The following is a 15689-nucleotide window of genomic DNA, read 5'->3' as shown; positions in this document are numbered from 1 at the left end:
TGATGGTTCTCTAAGCCAAGGGTGAACGTGAAGAAAAATCCTACCAGGGCAAACCCAGACCATAGTTAGTACATTTAAAGGTCTGCTGGAGGAGTTGACAACCTGACAATTTTCACCAGCAAAAGATAGGACAAGACCATATGATTTTTAAGAATTTTTCTCAGACACCTAGGAGACATCTCCGTCTTGTGAGACTAGCCAAATTTAGTAAAAGAAGAGGTGGAAGATGGAGATGGATCACAGAAGCCTACACAGAGGTGAGTGTCTGCTTCCTCTTATGGAGGTCATTGGCCAAGTCCTAGGCTGGCTGGTCGATCAGCAAATTCTCCAACAATGGGCACCTGAGATTTTGTTCCTGAGCTTTTCCTTAAGGGAAGACAGTCTGAGTCTTTGGCCTTAGCTGATGCATCAGTATAGTCAAAACTCCACCAGGAAGCTGGTTCTTGCTTGTAAAAGGCCTCACAAAATCATCCTAATGCTCAAACTGTAGGAGATCTTCCAACTTATGAAGTACCTTCTTTATCAGAGACACCCAGAATTAAATAGATGAGATGAATAGCTGAGTACTGTAAGCCCCAGTGTGGTGGGGAGTAAACCTTTTGTTTCATCCCTGCAGTGGCAAAGGAGATAAAAAGGCTTTGGTTTCCAGAAGCTATTCTGGACCAAAGAGATCACGCAACAGTCAGCACCAGGATGCTTAGTGATGTAATATGTTCACTCTGATGGCAGTTTGTGCAAGGAATTGTTTTTTTTTTTTTTGGAATTGACAGAGTAGAATCTTGGACAGCACAGGCTACTAAAATGGCATTCCTAATAATAGACTTCAAGGGAGGAATGACCCAGCACTCATCAGAATCCTTTGCTGGAAAATATGTTACATTTTCTGGAAAAAAAGATGGAGGAAACATGCCAGTACAGGCTGTGCCTTATCAGCCTGGGTGCATGATTAGAGGTAGGATCATCAAGAGGGGCAATGAATGGAGGGCTGGTGACTTTATCTCTGATCTTCACATAGACAATTTCTTCTAGAGCCTCTTAGTCATGAAAGAACCCTGGAAGTGAGGGTGAATCAAGACCTTTACTGTCTACAGGTACAAGCTTGCATAAGTGTGAGCACATGACTGAATATTGCTGGACACTAGCAGAATAGGAAATGGCACCGGATCACATGTTAGGCAAGAACAATGCTGTGTGAGAAGATGGCTATGCCTGGGCTGGAATGAGCTTCATAACTAACTCCCTAACTGGGTAAATTCCTATTAGCATCTCAAGTTCCCACCAATCCCCAGACTGCTTCTTTATGTCTGAGTTTTGAGTCATGAGCTCCAACATGGGCAACAAAAAAAGTTTTCTTGACTGGGCCCTAATGGCCTACAAGTTTCTGAGGACCTTACTGAGGAGAAGGATCCCTAGCACTAAAGACTCTTGATCTATGGCTGGATGACTCAAGGAAGTGATTCTTCAATCAGGCTGGCTGACCCAGAACTCTACACAATCTTGCTGAGATGGGGTGGTACAACAACCTTGTAATGCATCCCCAGCTGGTGTCGTAGGCACATCTTCTCCACTCCCAAGATACTTGGCTAAAGCTGAGGAGTAGTTTATTTTCTCTATCTATCTATCTATCTATCTATCTATCTATCTATCTATCTATCTATCTATCTATCATCTATCTAAATTGATAACAGGGGTTGTGGATTGATCCAAATTGTGTCCATTTAGTCATGAAATCCAATGTTTCATAAACAGTATTTGATACACATACCTAACAGTAAGCAATATTAAGACAAGTAAGTTACATGCATACAGATATCAGCATTGCCAGTCAAACATTACACTGAAATCTGTCAAAGTGAAATTATTTGCAAAAGGAATATATACAAATGGGATATGAACACAGTCAAAATAATGTTCAAAAAAGAACTGATATGATCATTGAATTGAATTGCATTGTAAAGAAGTGACATACTTCTAAACGTGAATTGTAAAAAGAATAGTGCTCTTTCATACTGTTATGTAAATTATACATAAGGGCTAAAAGTTATCCATGAGCCTGAATATAAAAGTAGTTGAGTAGTTTGTCAAAAGGTAGAGAATGTTATAATATTTTATGATAGTGTAAAGCAGGAAAAGGCTTTAGTGTTTTCATCTTTAACTGAATGTTGGCTTCTAATGTTGTTAGGAACATCTCTCACCATCAAGTATAAACTCACCACCAGAAGGGCTCAGGGATGCCAATTTAACACTAGACCTACTCTAAGGAAGCTCACGCTTGGACTCCCTATGAGTACTTTTTCTTGTGGTAATGCCCCAAACTATACCTGGGGTTTCAAGAGGGACCCTCCAGCCAATCATGATGTAAAAAACTCTTGGCTCCTGCAATCTCTCTAAAGTGGTGAAGCTTTGAAGTGGAGATGCATCAGTGTTGCTGTCTTCACTGAGATGGCACAGGTAATATGAGTGCTGGTCTTGACGGGTAAACCGATGGCCACAAACTAAGACAGCACAGGTAATATGAGTGCTGGCAATGACAGGTAAACCGATGGCCACAAACTGAGACTGCACAGGTAATATGAGTGCTGGCCTTGATGGGTAAACTGATGGCCACAAACCGAGATGGCACAGGTAATATGAGTGCTGGCCTTGATGGGTAAACCAATGGCCACAAACTGAGACAGCACAGGTAATATGAGTGTGGGCCTTGGCGGGTACACCAATGGCCACAAAGACATTTATTATGATACTTGTGCATTGAAAAGCAAGACTTTACTGATGAAAACAAAAATTGGAGTCTGAACTGCTAAAGTGGAAAGAGAAGGACTGCTAAGCTCTGTGATGATCATGCAAATGTAGTCACCACATGAAATCAACGTGAACATTGGCTGGGTATATGGACATCCCTGAACACAGGATCTTTCTGAAAAAAAATATTAATTCTGAATATTACCCAACCAAAGAGCTAGGGGAGGGTTCATATAGTGGGATCTATATTTATTGGCCCTCAAGTCACCTTTTTGCATGCTTGCTATGTTACAATCACAAAATGAGCTCTGGCGAAGTTAGTGTTTTATAAGGTGTATTTTTCAAACGTGCACTCTGTTAAAACTCTGTATGGATTACTCTTTTGCCTGCATTACATCTGCTGAACTACATGGCTGTACTAAAATAATAGTAAGGTGGAAAATGTGCGTCCCACTGAGAAGCATATCAATTTGCTGCACTTATCTACATTGACAAAGCTTGTTGTGTGTTCGTAGCTCAGTTTTCTGGTTCTCACTTTTAAAAATATTCAGAATTATGCTCAGTGCTATAAGAATTCTAATGCATTTAATAAGCTCATGGGGTTAATTTCAGAAATATTTATTCCTCTTTACAGCGTTTAGCCTTAATATTGAGTAAGCAAATGATTGGTAAAACAGCAATAGTTGAATTATCACCAGTAGAGTATTATCTGTAACTTACAGGGATCTTAAATTGATCAAGTTGTCAAACTGGTTGTCATGTATTTTCTTGAGTGGATTATATGACAGGTTCCTGTGATACCATAAAAAGAAAAAAGAAAAAAGAAACTGTGTGAGACAAATTAATACGATCAACATTGAAAGAAATGTAATTTTAAAGCAGCAACTTTGATAAGAATGTAGTACAGGTTTTACTGCAAAGAACATTTCTGAGATATATTTTCCATAATAATATCTGTCAGGTAAGTACTAGTACAGAATACTGACCCATCGAGACAGAATAAATATTACAGACGATTCCTTACTTCCTTTGAAACAGACAGCATTTCCTCAGCATCATTCATTCCATAGGGATAGATGTAGTTAGAAAATGGAATCAGTCAATCAAGCAGCTATAATAAGGCTGATAATGACCTGCAACAAAGCTGTCTGTTGTCTTTGCGAAGTAAATGATGAATCCATCTGTGCAGCAAATGTGCAATATTCTCAAAGAAAAGTCAGAAACAAATGGCTTAAATCAATGCTTCCTGCTTACTGCACTTTTCCATACATAAACATGCAAATTTTTATTGGCAGTTTTTATTATAGCCATTTTTTTTCATTTCAAGTAAAAGTTTGACTGTCAATTCATGGGAATAGTTCCATTTTTTTCATGCCTAGGTCTAGTTGCACTCCCTTATTCTTCAATAACCTAACATTCCAGCCTCCAATCCATGGACTGCCCTCACACCGATGTCCACTGTGTCCATGTTCTACATATCTTGTCCTCTGGGCAGTGTAACTGGTATCTCACATTAATGCACAGGAGCAGCTGAGACTAGTGCTGCCTTTTGAACCATCAGAAATGAGACATACTGACCTCTGAGTTAGTCACCATTATCCATACACTGCTGAGGATGCATTGTTGCATATGCATACAGTCATGTAGTATGAGATTCACCGTGTGTTGCTGCCTAAGAATAGCAGTATGTCACTGCAAGTTATTGTATCCAGCACTTTACCTATTGTCATGTCTGGAGTCAACTAATCAGATAGCTTGCTTATCAAACATATATCACTGTTGTCCTGAACATGAACAAAACACTGACAGTATTGGAGCCAGGCTCAGAAATCATTTTGTGATCCAGATTCTGTACCTTGAGTCTGGAAAGCAGACACATTAAAACACACACACACACACACACACACACACACACACACACACACACACACACACACACACACACACACACACACATGCGTACATGTAGATATGCACAAACACACTATAGGAAGAAGCAGCAGGAGGCACACACGCTCTCCAAAGCAGAAGACAAAGCTGTTTATTATATTAAATACAGATTGAATTACAAAAATGCATAAACACACTTTTTTTCCTTCTCTCTGATGGTGTCAAGCTTTGGGGACCACCAAATAATTGCTTACTCGTACCCATATACTTCCTTTGGAAAGAATGGGAGTTATCTGTGCAAAGCTGCACTGGTGATGAAGGAAGTTTGGAATTTTATTTCATCCACAATAGTCCCTCCTCTGAAGAACGGCAAGCTAGAATGGTAATGCAGGAAACTATGCCCGCCTGTGGATGTATGGTAGCATCCATTGTCAGTCAGTGCTAATCCAAGATCCATATTTGTCCAAGGAGATCTGGTCTCAGACCAATTAATGGTCTTTCTACCATCTAGCACTTGAACTGCTAACCAGTCCTCTGTTGCTAACATCACAGTCTACTCTATGGCTTATTGTAGGCAAAATTAATGTACCACTTACATATAATGATGAAACACAGATGTTAGAATTGCATGTGTGTGAGTAGCAGAGGAGGTATAGGTCTGTTTGGCTGACAATGGAAAGGGAAAATTGAAACAGACTAATATTTATAAGACCAAAGGATCCATTAGCCAGAAGCCATGTGTACATTGCCAAAAGCCCTCCTCAAGCTTTTTGATATGTTTAGTGGGATACATGGCAAAAACTTCCTTATATCCTATAATGGGTGTGACCAGGGCAGAGTACATGGGATTAAAAACGCTTTGTACAATTTCAGCATTAAGGATTTTTAAAAATAAAGTTTCCTGGCTGGTGATTACTAAATATTCTTCAAGATTTTTCTGTCTGTTGTTGGATTAAAAACGTTCTTGGTTTTGGAAGAGATGCCCTTGGTAACTAATTATGATATATTGAAGAGCTTACTGACTACAGTCAAAACATGATGAACAAGGGAGAGGTAGACATCTACCTAGATGCCCAGGCTTCTGATGATAGGTGCATTGGAGAGTGGAGTGTCATGGTTATAGTGGGAAGTACAGTTTTCTGAAGGAGCTGATCCTGTATTTTCTTGACATTTAGTTGGAGCCTTTTCTTAGTGCACCATGTGTTAATGTGTGACAGATCTGTTCATGTTTGCATCATTTGTTGATTTGACAACTACACCCAACTAGCAATCATTTGCAAACTTAGTCATCAAGAAATTGTTGCTGTTGTCAGCATTGAGATCAGAGAAATAAATACCAAAAACGAGTGGGCACAATACTGTTTTATGTTCTCATTGCAAAACATGGTTCTGGCCTTCTAAGGTGATCTAAGCAGTTTTTTCTTTCCATTGTAAAGTGTATAGGGTCATAGACTGATACTAGGCTAATGATTACTATGACCCTTACAAGCCTAGCCATGTACCCGAATCCATTTGGGTACCAACTATCCTATGGGGAGGCATCTTAGTAGGCAGGTAGCTAAGAATTTGTAGGGAGGGTGTTAGGATAAAGGAGAACATCGATATCTGAGACCTGGCTCAAGGCTCCAGAGAGCACCCCTGCAATACCAGGCTACAACTCTTACCACACTTTTCGTCCACCAAATCAGGACCGAAACACTAAAGGTGGAGGAGTGTCCATATTCATCAAGGATATTCACACCTCCAGGCTAGTTGCCCAACACAATGCGTCTGAAATTCTCCAGGTGCAACTAACAATAGGTAAAACTGCAATCCAAATTGTAGCTTGCTACAGATCCCCCACCATGCCCCAAGATTCTCACTACACCTTTCTAAACATACTGGAAAATATTAAGATACAACCAAACACCCTAATACTAGGTGATTTCAACTACCCAGACATTAACTGGGAAAACTACTCATGTACCAACACCTTTGCCCAACGGTTCTTGGAATTCCTAAATTCCAATGCCCAGGATCAAATAATCCATAGTCCCACCAAGGGCTCCAATATCCTAGACCTGGTCATTAGCAACATGGGAAATTGATGCTCCACACCTATGGTCACCCCCTCGTTGGTCAGGTATGACCATAAGCTAATCACCCTTAACATCCACATTCCACCCCACCTCCCAGTAAGGAAACCTCCATAAAAAACTTCTCCAAAGCCAACTTCATGCTACTCAAGTCAGAAGTGACAAACTTCATGACACCCATGCAGATGGAAACTGAAAGTTCGACTGCTGAATTCTACACTAAGGCACTGTACGAAAACATCCACTCATGCATGAATCATGCCATCCCAAATAGAACCAAGATGCTCTCCTCCAAAAAAAGAAAGCCAATCTGGTGGTCCCCTGCCATAAACAAACTTTACAACAAAAGGAAGAAACTGTTTCAGGAAAGAGGAAAATCCCAGGATGCAAAAAACACCCCCTTATCAACGTCAGTAAGAAGCTGAGATCCCTCATAAAATCCTCCAAAGCTAGTTACAAAAATAAAATTGCCAAAGATTCCAAAGGCAACCACAAGGCATTCTATAACTATGTCAAGAATCTAAATGGCAATGCTCAGATCTGCTCTGAGCTACAAAAGAATGACATTAAATATACTGATCCCAAGGATATTACCAATATCATGGCAGATCAGTTCAGTGCCAACTTTACCCCCCTCTCACCCCCTAAATGGCCCATCTCAATACCGGAAGATTGACAAATTCCGGTAATAATGGCCACACAGGTAAAAAATGCACTCTCCAAAGCTAAGAATACAGCATCCATGGGACCAGATGACATCCCGGGCTGTGTACTACATGAACTACAAAATGAACTGGCACCTCACCTAAGTGTCATGTTTAATCATAGCCTCACCTCAGGTTTTGTGCCCACTGAGTGGTGCACAGCTACAGTTATTCCACTCCGCAAAGGGGGGATCCACCTTGGATACCGGGAACTACCACCCCATCAGTCTGATGAGCCTGATCTACAAGGCCATGGAACGTATTATCATGGAACTTATAAACAAAGACATTGGCAACCTTCAAACACTGGACCCCACCCAGTTTGGGTTCGTGAAGGGCTGATCTTGTCTCCTGAACCTGATTGACTTCTTTGAATCAGTCTCCAGAGCCGTGGACTAGGGTAAGTTGGTCCACACAACCTATCTGGACCTTGCCAAGGCCTTTGACACCATCCCCCACTCTGGAATAATAGATAGACTTACTAAGCTGGGCATTAATCCCTACGTCACTCGATGGGTTGCCAACTGGCTTACTGACAGAACCCACACTGTAAAAGTAGCCGACTCCAAATTCAGCTCCAGACAAGTGACAAGTTGAGTACCTCAGAGTTCAGTCTTGGGACTGCTCTTGTTTGGCATTTACTTCTCTGAAGTACAGGCTAACGCTAAAGGACTCTGGCTAATAAAGTTCGAAGATGACTGCAAACTGGGAGCCATTATTGAATCCCCAAGTGATACTCTACAAAAGGGCCTTACAGAAACAGATGCTTGGTGCCAGAGCCATGGGCTCAAGCTCAATGCCAAGAAATGTATAGTTATCCCCTTTGGGAAAAAAACATGTACCCATGAATTACCACATTGGTGGCAGTACATTAAACACCAAAATTGTGATAAGAGACTTAGGGGCACAGGTGGACAGTGGTCTCACCTTCAATAACCACATTGCCACAACAGTCAGAAAATCCTTCTATGTGGCACACCTCATCACCAAGGGCTTTTCCTCCAGAAAAAAGGAGGTCATTGTCCCACTGTAGTCTTTCCTCATTAGACCCATTATAGAATACAATGCCCCGTTTGGTATGTACTTCTCAAGACATCTGCAACAACTGAAAAGGCTGCAGAAATACCTCACTACAAGAATCACATGCCTAAAGCAGATGCCCTTCGCTGACCCCCTCAAAAAACTCCAGCTATACTCTGTCGCATATCATCTACTCAGAGGCGATCTCTATTTAACATACAAGGCCATGTCAAATCCAGAGCTGTTGGACATGCTGCACTTAAAGAAATCCCAATCCCTCAGAGCCACACGCTCCAGGGATCTAAACCTTGTCATCACAATAAACAAAACATGCTGGAGGGATATGTTCCTGACCCAGAGACTCCCCAGACACTGGAATAGACTGCCCATACATGTCAAGCAGAGTGCTTCTTTGGCCCTCTTCAAAAGGAACCTTGATGACTGGATGGGAGAAAGGAAGTTCACCCCGGGGATTACGTCAGTCGCCCTGCTAGACAGGAGTCCAGGGAAGTAAATAGTGTGGGAAGAAATAGCCAGGGAATTGTTATGGCTAGACTTGTATAGGCCCTAGAGCTGATAGCCTAGTACCAACCTATAAACATATGAACCTATGAACTTTTATGTCCACTGTCAATAATTAACATGGGAGCCAGACTAGGGGTAGATTTACAATTTCCCATTCAATTGTCAAGGTTTTGTTTCAATAGGGTCAGGAATGAACTCTGTTTTACATGTACGGGGAGCCTATCCCATAGTGTCGGTATCCTTTGGAACACATATCTGTCTCTCCAGCAGTTTCTGTTTATCTCACAAGTGAAGTTAAGAGCTTTGGATCTAGTGTTTTTGGTTCTGTTTCTTTTGCACATATGCAACAGATCCATCAGGGCTGGGTCTGAAGAAGTCCTGTAAGCCAGAAAATAATCTCCTGTCAGCAGCCTGTAGAAGACTGAATACAGAGAGAGAGAGAAGTTTTTAAAAAGAAGTTAGGTGTTTGGATTTATATGTCAACATATGACTACTAGACTAGCTGCCCTGAAGGTTCCTTTTAAGCGTAGGCCATTAACCTGAGGTCAGGATTAAACCCTGGTCCCTGTGTCTATGAAGTGAAGACTTTAACTATTATACCACACCTACCCCATGGTTTGTTATTGCATTTACTGCTGTATTTGTTCTAGTGGGGACAGACCTGTTAATGCATTTATCTAAATGAGCACACAGATCTGTGGCATAAGTGGCTGCATACCTCGGTTCCATTTTTTGAGTTAACATAGGAGAATTCCCATACAATTATAAAAAGTTAGTATTTTTGAATTCTCTAAAGAGGGTGGTGTTGTCAAGCATGTGCATATCAAGTGCAAGTACTCCAGTCTATGGAGGGGTAGTTGAAGCCATCAAGGGATGTTTTCTATGAATTCTAGAAATGTATAGTGGCCTTGTGGAGCCATAGAAGGGGACCTGTAACAATATATAATGCCTATGACTTACCTAGTATAAGCCAGAGTTCAATTAGTTAATTTGCAGGGTCATCGGGCGACATTTTTGTAGGGATGAAATCTCCAATGAAAAGCTGAAACACTGCTGCCATTTCCAGTAGGCTTGGAGTGAGAGGTACAGAATCCAGGCACAGGGGGAGTGCCCTCATTATATCTGAATCATGGCTCAGTCACTATACAAACAAGGACTCAGTCCAGATGCATTTGCATCTCTAGATCGAGCAATTTATTATTAAGACTCCTGGCACTGAGAATGGCCACCTTGAGGTTATGATTTGTTTTGCTGATTAGGTTCGGAAGAAAATGTCATGATGGAGGTAACAATGGCTTTTGCCATTATGCAGAAGCCATTAAAAAAGAGGTGTTGACCATTCTTGGCAAAGCAGTAGGATAGTTGAGTATTTCATCCCAGAGAGACACATACTCAACCCCCTTCAAATGACACCAAGGATTCCGACAGTTGGCACAGATGCTAAAGTTGTAAGCTGTAGTTCCTGAGGTAAAGGATTTGATTCCCACAGCCCTCATTTGCCTACAGTGTAACCTTGAGCAAGTCAGTTAACCAGATATTCCTCCTGGTTTATCCCTGAAAAGGAAAAGTCAAAAAACAAACTGATAATCCACAAAATCCGACTGATAACTGTGAGCCAAGGAACTTGTAAATAAAATACAAATTTATTCTTATCGAATGAAGCGCTTTTCATTGATACAAATGTGTCAACTTCTTCAGATTCAAAACAGTTTTGTGAAATACACACACCACTTAAAACAACTTACTCTTATCATGTGATCAGCATCAGCTGGTGCTGGTGTTCTAAAGCCTGCTCATATTTGAAGTGGTATTACATATAAAAAGCAGTGATAAAACACATTGTGCACACTGGTACAACATTTAACAGACTAATAAAACCTAATCTAAATTAAGCAGATTAACTATGCATAGCAGCCAATATCGACTGCTTAATGATAAAAAATCAATTAATGTTAAAGTTAAACAAGTTAAACTTATGGCAGTCCTGATTGAATAACAATCCTAAGAAGTCAGAAATTGTCCACCAACAACTCAAACAGAATTGGTTCTGTACTGTCGGTTAACTCAATTTTACAATACAAGTATAAGTGTTAAAATACAATAATAACCAGTACATTTGTACAAATTGTACCTAAAAAATGCTGGCAAACAACTGTCCCAAGAAGTCAGAAATTGACCATTGGTCACGGTCATTTTACTAAAAGTACAAATGTTTAAGGTTTGCAAGAGATTTACGGTTTATAAAAAACTATTAAAGGCTTACCTACAAAAATACCTTCTAGTTACAAATCACCAAACTACTAAATAAACATAATCAAAAATACATTGTTATAAGCTACAAAGTTCCTGCTTCATCTATTTAGATTTTTTAGTTTTAAAAGGCACGAAATATTGTAGGCATCATTCAGACCAGGACTTAGGAATGCATTTAGTCTCGCCTGCCATAACAGCTCACGTTCTTCAAGCATCAAGTTAAATGGTCCACCTCTCACATCGAAGCTCACATGGTCTATAACTTTGAAAAGAAACTTGTGGTTACTGTGTTCAATAAGGTGCCTTGCTAATGGGTTTTTGTCTTTTTTCTTTTCCATAGCGTATGTATGCTCATAAACTCTATCTTTTAACCTACGTTCGGTTTTACCAATGTAGAAGGCTGAGCATGCTTGGTACCTGGCCACATAAACTACAAGCTTAGAGTTACAGTTGTATTTAGACCTCAGCTTGAAGGTCCTACCATTAATGACACACCTCTCCCCTATCTCAATGTGTCTGCACATTCTGCAGTTACCACATGTAGTCATTCCTACTCGCTTTGACAGAACTCCCATACTCTTTCTTTCGAGCAAAGTTTTCCGATTTGCTCCTTTCCTAAAGACAAGGTTTGGTGCTTGTCCAAGTTTAGTGGTCAAATATTTATCAAGTAAAATGAATTCCCAGTTTTTGTTCAGGATAAATCTGACCATTTGACTGTCATTACTGAAAGTAGTAATGAAACTAATTTGAAATTGTTTAGTTGTCTCCCCAGTTGTTATTTCTGCTGTCAATGCGCGGTTACTAATAGTGCTGCCCTCTATCAAGTTCGTTACCTCACCATTTATTATGTTTGCAGAATAACTGTTTAGTAAAGGTTTAACTACACCTAACTGTCTCTTAAGGCTCACTTCTGTTAACAAAGATTGTATCAACTGTGAGGGGTAGCCTCGTTGTATAAACATGTTGCTTAACAACAGACACTATTCGTTGAAATCTGAGTCTAAAGTAGTCATCCTGGCTGCTCTAATGAGTTGTCCTTTCACTATTGAGCGCTTCTGATGATAAGGGTGGTTACTAGTAAAATGCAAAAATGAGTTAGAATACGTTTCCTTTCTATGTATTCTAGATCTGTATCTCTCATTTATAATATCTTTGACGAGTTTACAATCCAAGTAGTCAATAGAATTTGTACTAAAACTAGATGTAAACCTTAAGAATTCAGTAGTTGAGTTTAAGTACCTGATGAATTCTTGTGCCTGTTGTTCATCACCCTTGAAAAGGACGAAAATATCATCCAAAAATCTGGTATAAAATGCTATGCTCGCTCTGTGTAGTGGATGTTTAAAAACAAAATTGTTTTCCCAATATGCCATCACTAAATTGGCAAAACTACCTCCACAGGGTGAGCCCATAGCCACTCCACAATTTTGTAAGTAGAAGTCACAGTTGAATACAAAGAAATTGTTAGTTAAAATTATATCCAGTAAGAGTCCCACTAATTGGATTTCTTGTGGTGGGGCATCCCTAGACTTCATCATGAGGCTTACCCATTCAATTCCATCCAAATGTGGAATTGATGTATATAAGTCTTTAACATCTATGGTTAAAAAGTTGTTATTTTTGTCAAACCTCAATTTATTAATGTTGTCTAGAAAGGCCCAAGAATCTTTGCAAACCTGTGGTTCTAATGATATATATTTCTTCAAGATAGAGTCAACTACTTTGGAACAAGGGTATGTAATAGACCCTCTCCCATCAATGAGTCGCATCATTGGTGGGTCAGTTAGGTTTTTATGTACTTTGGGGATGCCAAAAAGAGTTGGGATTTTAGGCCAGGATAGTGTGATGTAATTATAAGTGTCAATATCTATCAGTGACTCAATAAATAAGTCACTAAGTTAGCTCTTAATTCGACCATATGCAGTGTTGACTTCATTTAACGATACCTTAGAATATGCTTCACTATTTAATAACATCAACATTCTATTGTTATAGTCAACAAAATCCAAAATAACAATCCCACCCTCTTTATCTGGTTTCACTACCCGCACAGGTGAAGATTTTAATAAATTCAATAATTCATTTTCCTGTGGTGTAATGTTTTGACACTTGGTTCTGATCCCAAATTTATGTGTCTCCACGATGTGACAGAAATCCAGTTCACAGATTTGTTCAAATGCTTTTAAAGTCTGGTGGAGAGGGGGATTGAAAGTACTTGGGATCCTAGGAACTTTGTTTGAAATAGTATGGTTCCCAAGTAAAACCATTAAATTCAGTTTTCTGACAGTTTCAAGTCAAGAACCAGATGTTCTAAACTAGAAGGTTTACTAGGAACAAACGTGTTACTCTTTGCTAGGAATTCAACTAGCGTGGGGTCAATGTGCAAGGAAGAATAATTAAAGATCTTAAAGTCCCCTGTTGAATTCAAGAAAATGTCTACCCCCAAAGGGGGTATAGCCCCTATCTCTTGAATCTGTTGTTGCATTTGTTCCTCTGGTTCTTCTGGTTGTGGTTGAACTTCTTCTTCGGAATTGCTCCTAGGTCTTTGGTTACATGAAAATTCTGGTTGAAGTCACTTCTATTATTCATATTAGTGTTATATGTAGTTGTCCCATTACTGTTATTGTAGTTTTGGTTACAAATTCTTTCACTACGTCTCAGGGTGTTGTCATTGTTGTCGACTACAATAGGATCAGGACTACCCGTGTTGTCAAGAGTAGAGTCCGCATTGGTGTTAGGCAAGATTTGTGTATTCCCACCTAGTGCTGCTGCTAACTGTGCACTAGATGGTTTAGGGTAAGCAGTACCGGTATCATAAGCTTGTCGGTCTCTGTTGATCTTCTTGAGCTTGTTTGTTTTAAGTCTCTCTAATAGCTGGTCTATACTAAAAAAAACTTCTTTCATAATCGAACTTGTATCTCAGGAAGTCCAAGTCTGTAGTGATCTGTGTTCAAAACAGACACTTCCTTAATCAAAGTTTCAATATAAAGGTTGTAGTGTTTGATCATTAAGTTCATTAAGTCAAAGCCTTGTTTGTCAAACAAAGATACTAGTTCAAGGTGAAAAGGTGAATCAGCAATTAAACCAGTGGGGTACTGGTGGTAGCGCAACCCCTTAGGAACAATATGTTGATCTAGGCAAGTGTTAAAGTACATGACTTCTAGTTGGAGCTTTTTCATTTTTAATAATTTGTTATCAAACAGTTTTAATTTGTCATTGATAGTTTGTAAACCAACCTGTACTTTGTTTGAAGAACTAGCCGGTCGCTCACTGTTTAACCCATACACAAACGACAAGTTAGAAGTGTTTGTAACCCATTCACTGAATGTTGGAGCGCCAATAAGCCCTGTCCTCCCTTGTATCTCTGGTTGTGGTTGTAGTCCAGTGGGTTGTTGTCAACTACTCTGCAGTCCAGCTGAAAAATTATTCCCTGGTGGCTCTTGTGCTGCTGGAATTGAGTTGTTGTTTGTATCTGTCAAGCAGACCGCAGTACTACCTGATGGGCAGGCTCTGAGTGGTGCATTGGTATTAAAGGAACCCCTTCCAGAATTGGAAATGTTGTCTTGTTGTCCATCACCCCTACTAGTTTGTTGTGAAAGGGATTTATCCATTCGGTCCAACCTAGTAGAAAGTGAATCAAGCCGTTGGTTCATAAGGTCCAAAAGTGAGGTTAAGTTAAGTAGTTTTGTTTGGGGTTGCTGTGAATTAAACAAGTTTGGACTCGCAATCCTAAGAAATCAGAAATTGTCCATCAACAACTCAAACAGGATTGGTTCTATACTGTCGGTTAACTCAATTTTACAATACAAGTATAAGTGTTAAAATACAATAATAACCAGTACATTTGTACAAATTGTACCTAAAAATGCTGGCAAACAACTGTCCCAAGAAGTCAGAAATTGACTCAGAAGTCTGATTTCTTAGGATTGTTATTCAATCAGGACTGCCATAAGTTTAACTTGTTTAACTGTAACATTAATTGATTTTTTATCATTAAGCAGTCGATATTGGCTGGTATACGTAGTTAATCTGCTTAATTTAGATTAGGTTTTATTAGTCTGTTGAATGTTGTACCAGTGTGCACAATGTGTTTTATCACTGCTTTTTATACGTAATACCACTTTAAATATGAGCAGGCTTTAGAACAGCAGCACCAGCTGATGCTGATCACATGATAAGAGTAAGTTGTTTTAAGTGGTGTGTGTATTTCACAAAACTGTTTTGAATCTGAAGAAGTTGACACATTTGTGCCAACGAAAAGCGCTTGATTCGATAAGAATAAATTTGTATTTTATTTATAAGTTCCTTGGCTCACAGTTATCAGTCGGATTTTGTGGATTATCCCTGAAAAGGGACTGCATATCCAGTGGGCCTACTTGGTTAACAAATAGGATTGTTATTACTTAGCCAGTTGTTGAAACCAATTATCTTATCTTTGAATCTAGCAGCAATTTTTGGTGAGGGGAGGATATTACTCTTA

General features: G+C 39.6%; 1 protein-coding gene across 1 annotated transcript in view; it reads right to left on the bottom strand.

Moving 5' to 3' along the window:
- Positions 1-15689, bottom strand: part of RXFP1 (relaxin family peptide receptor 1) — a 1244683-nt gene that overhangs the window by 233479 nt on the left and 995515 nt on the right. The window contains exon 13 of the mRNA XM_044062454.1: positions 3463-3534. Coding sequence (XP_043918389.1) covers positions 3463-3534 — 72 coding nt within the window. The remainder of the gene's footprint in view (positions 1-3462; positions 3535-15689) is intronic.

Source organism: Protopterus annectens, chromosome 2.part1, assembly GCF_019279795.1.
Source record: "Protopterus annectens isolate FY-2018-M chromosome 2.part1, PAN1.0, whole genome shotgun sequence".
NCBI classification, from domain to species: Eukaryota; Metazoa; Chordata; order Ceratodontiformes; family Protopteridae; genus Protopterus; species Protopterus annectens.
The sequence above is the reverse complement of the archived record's forward strand: the minus strand, read 5'-3'. Positions and strand labels throughout refer to the sequence as shown.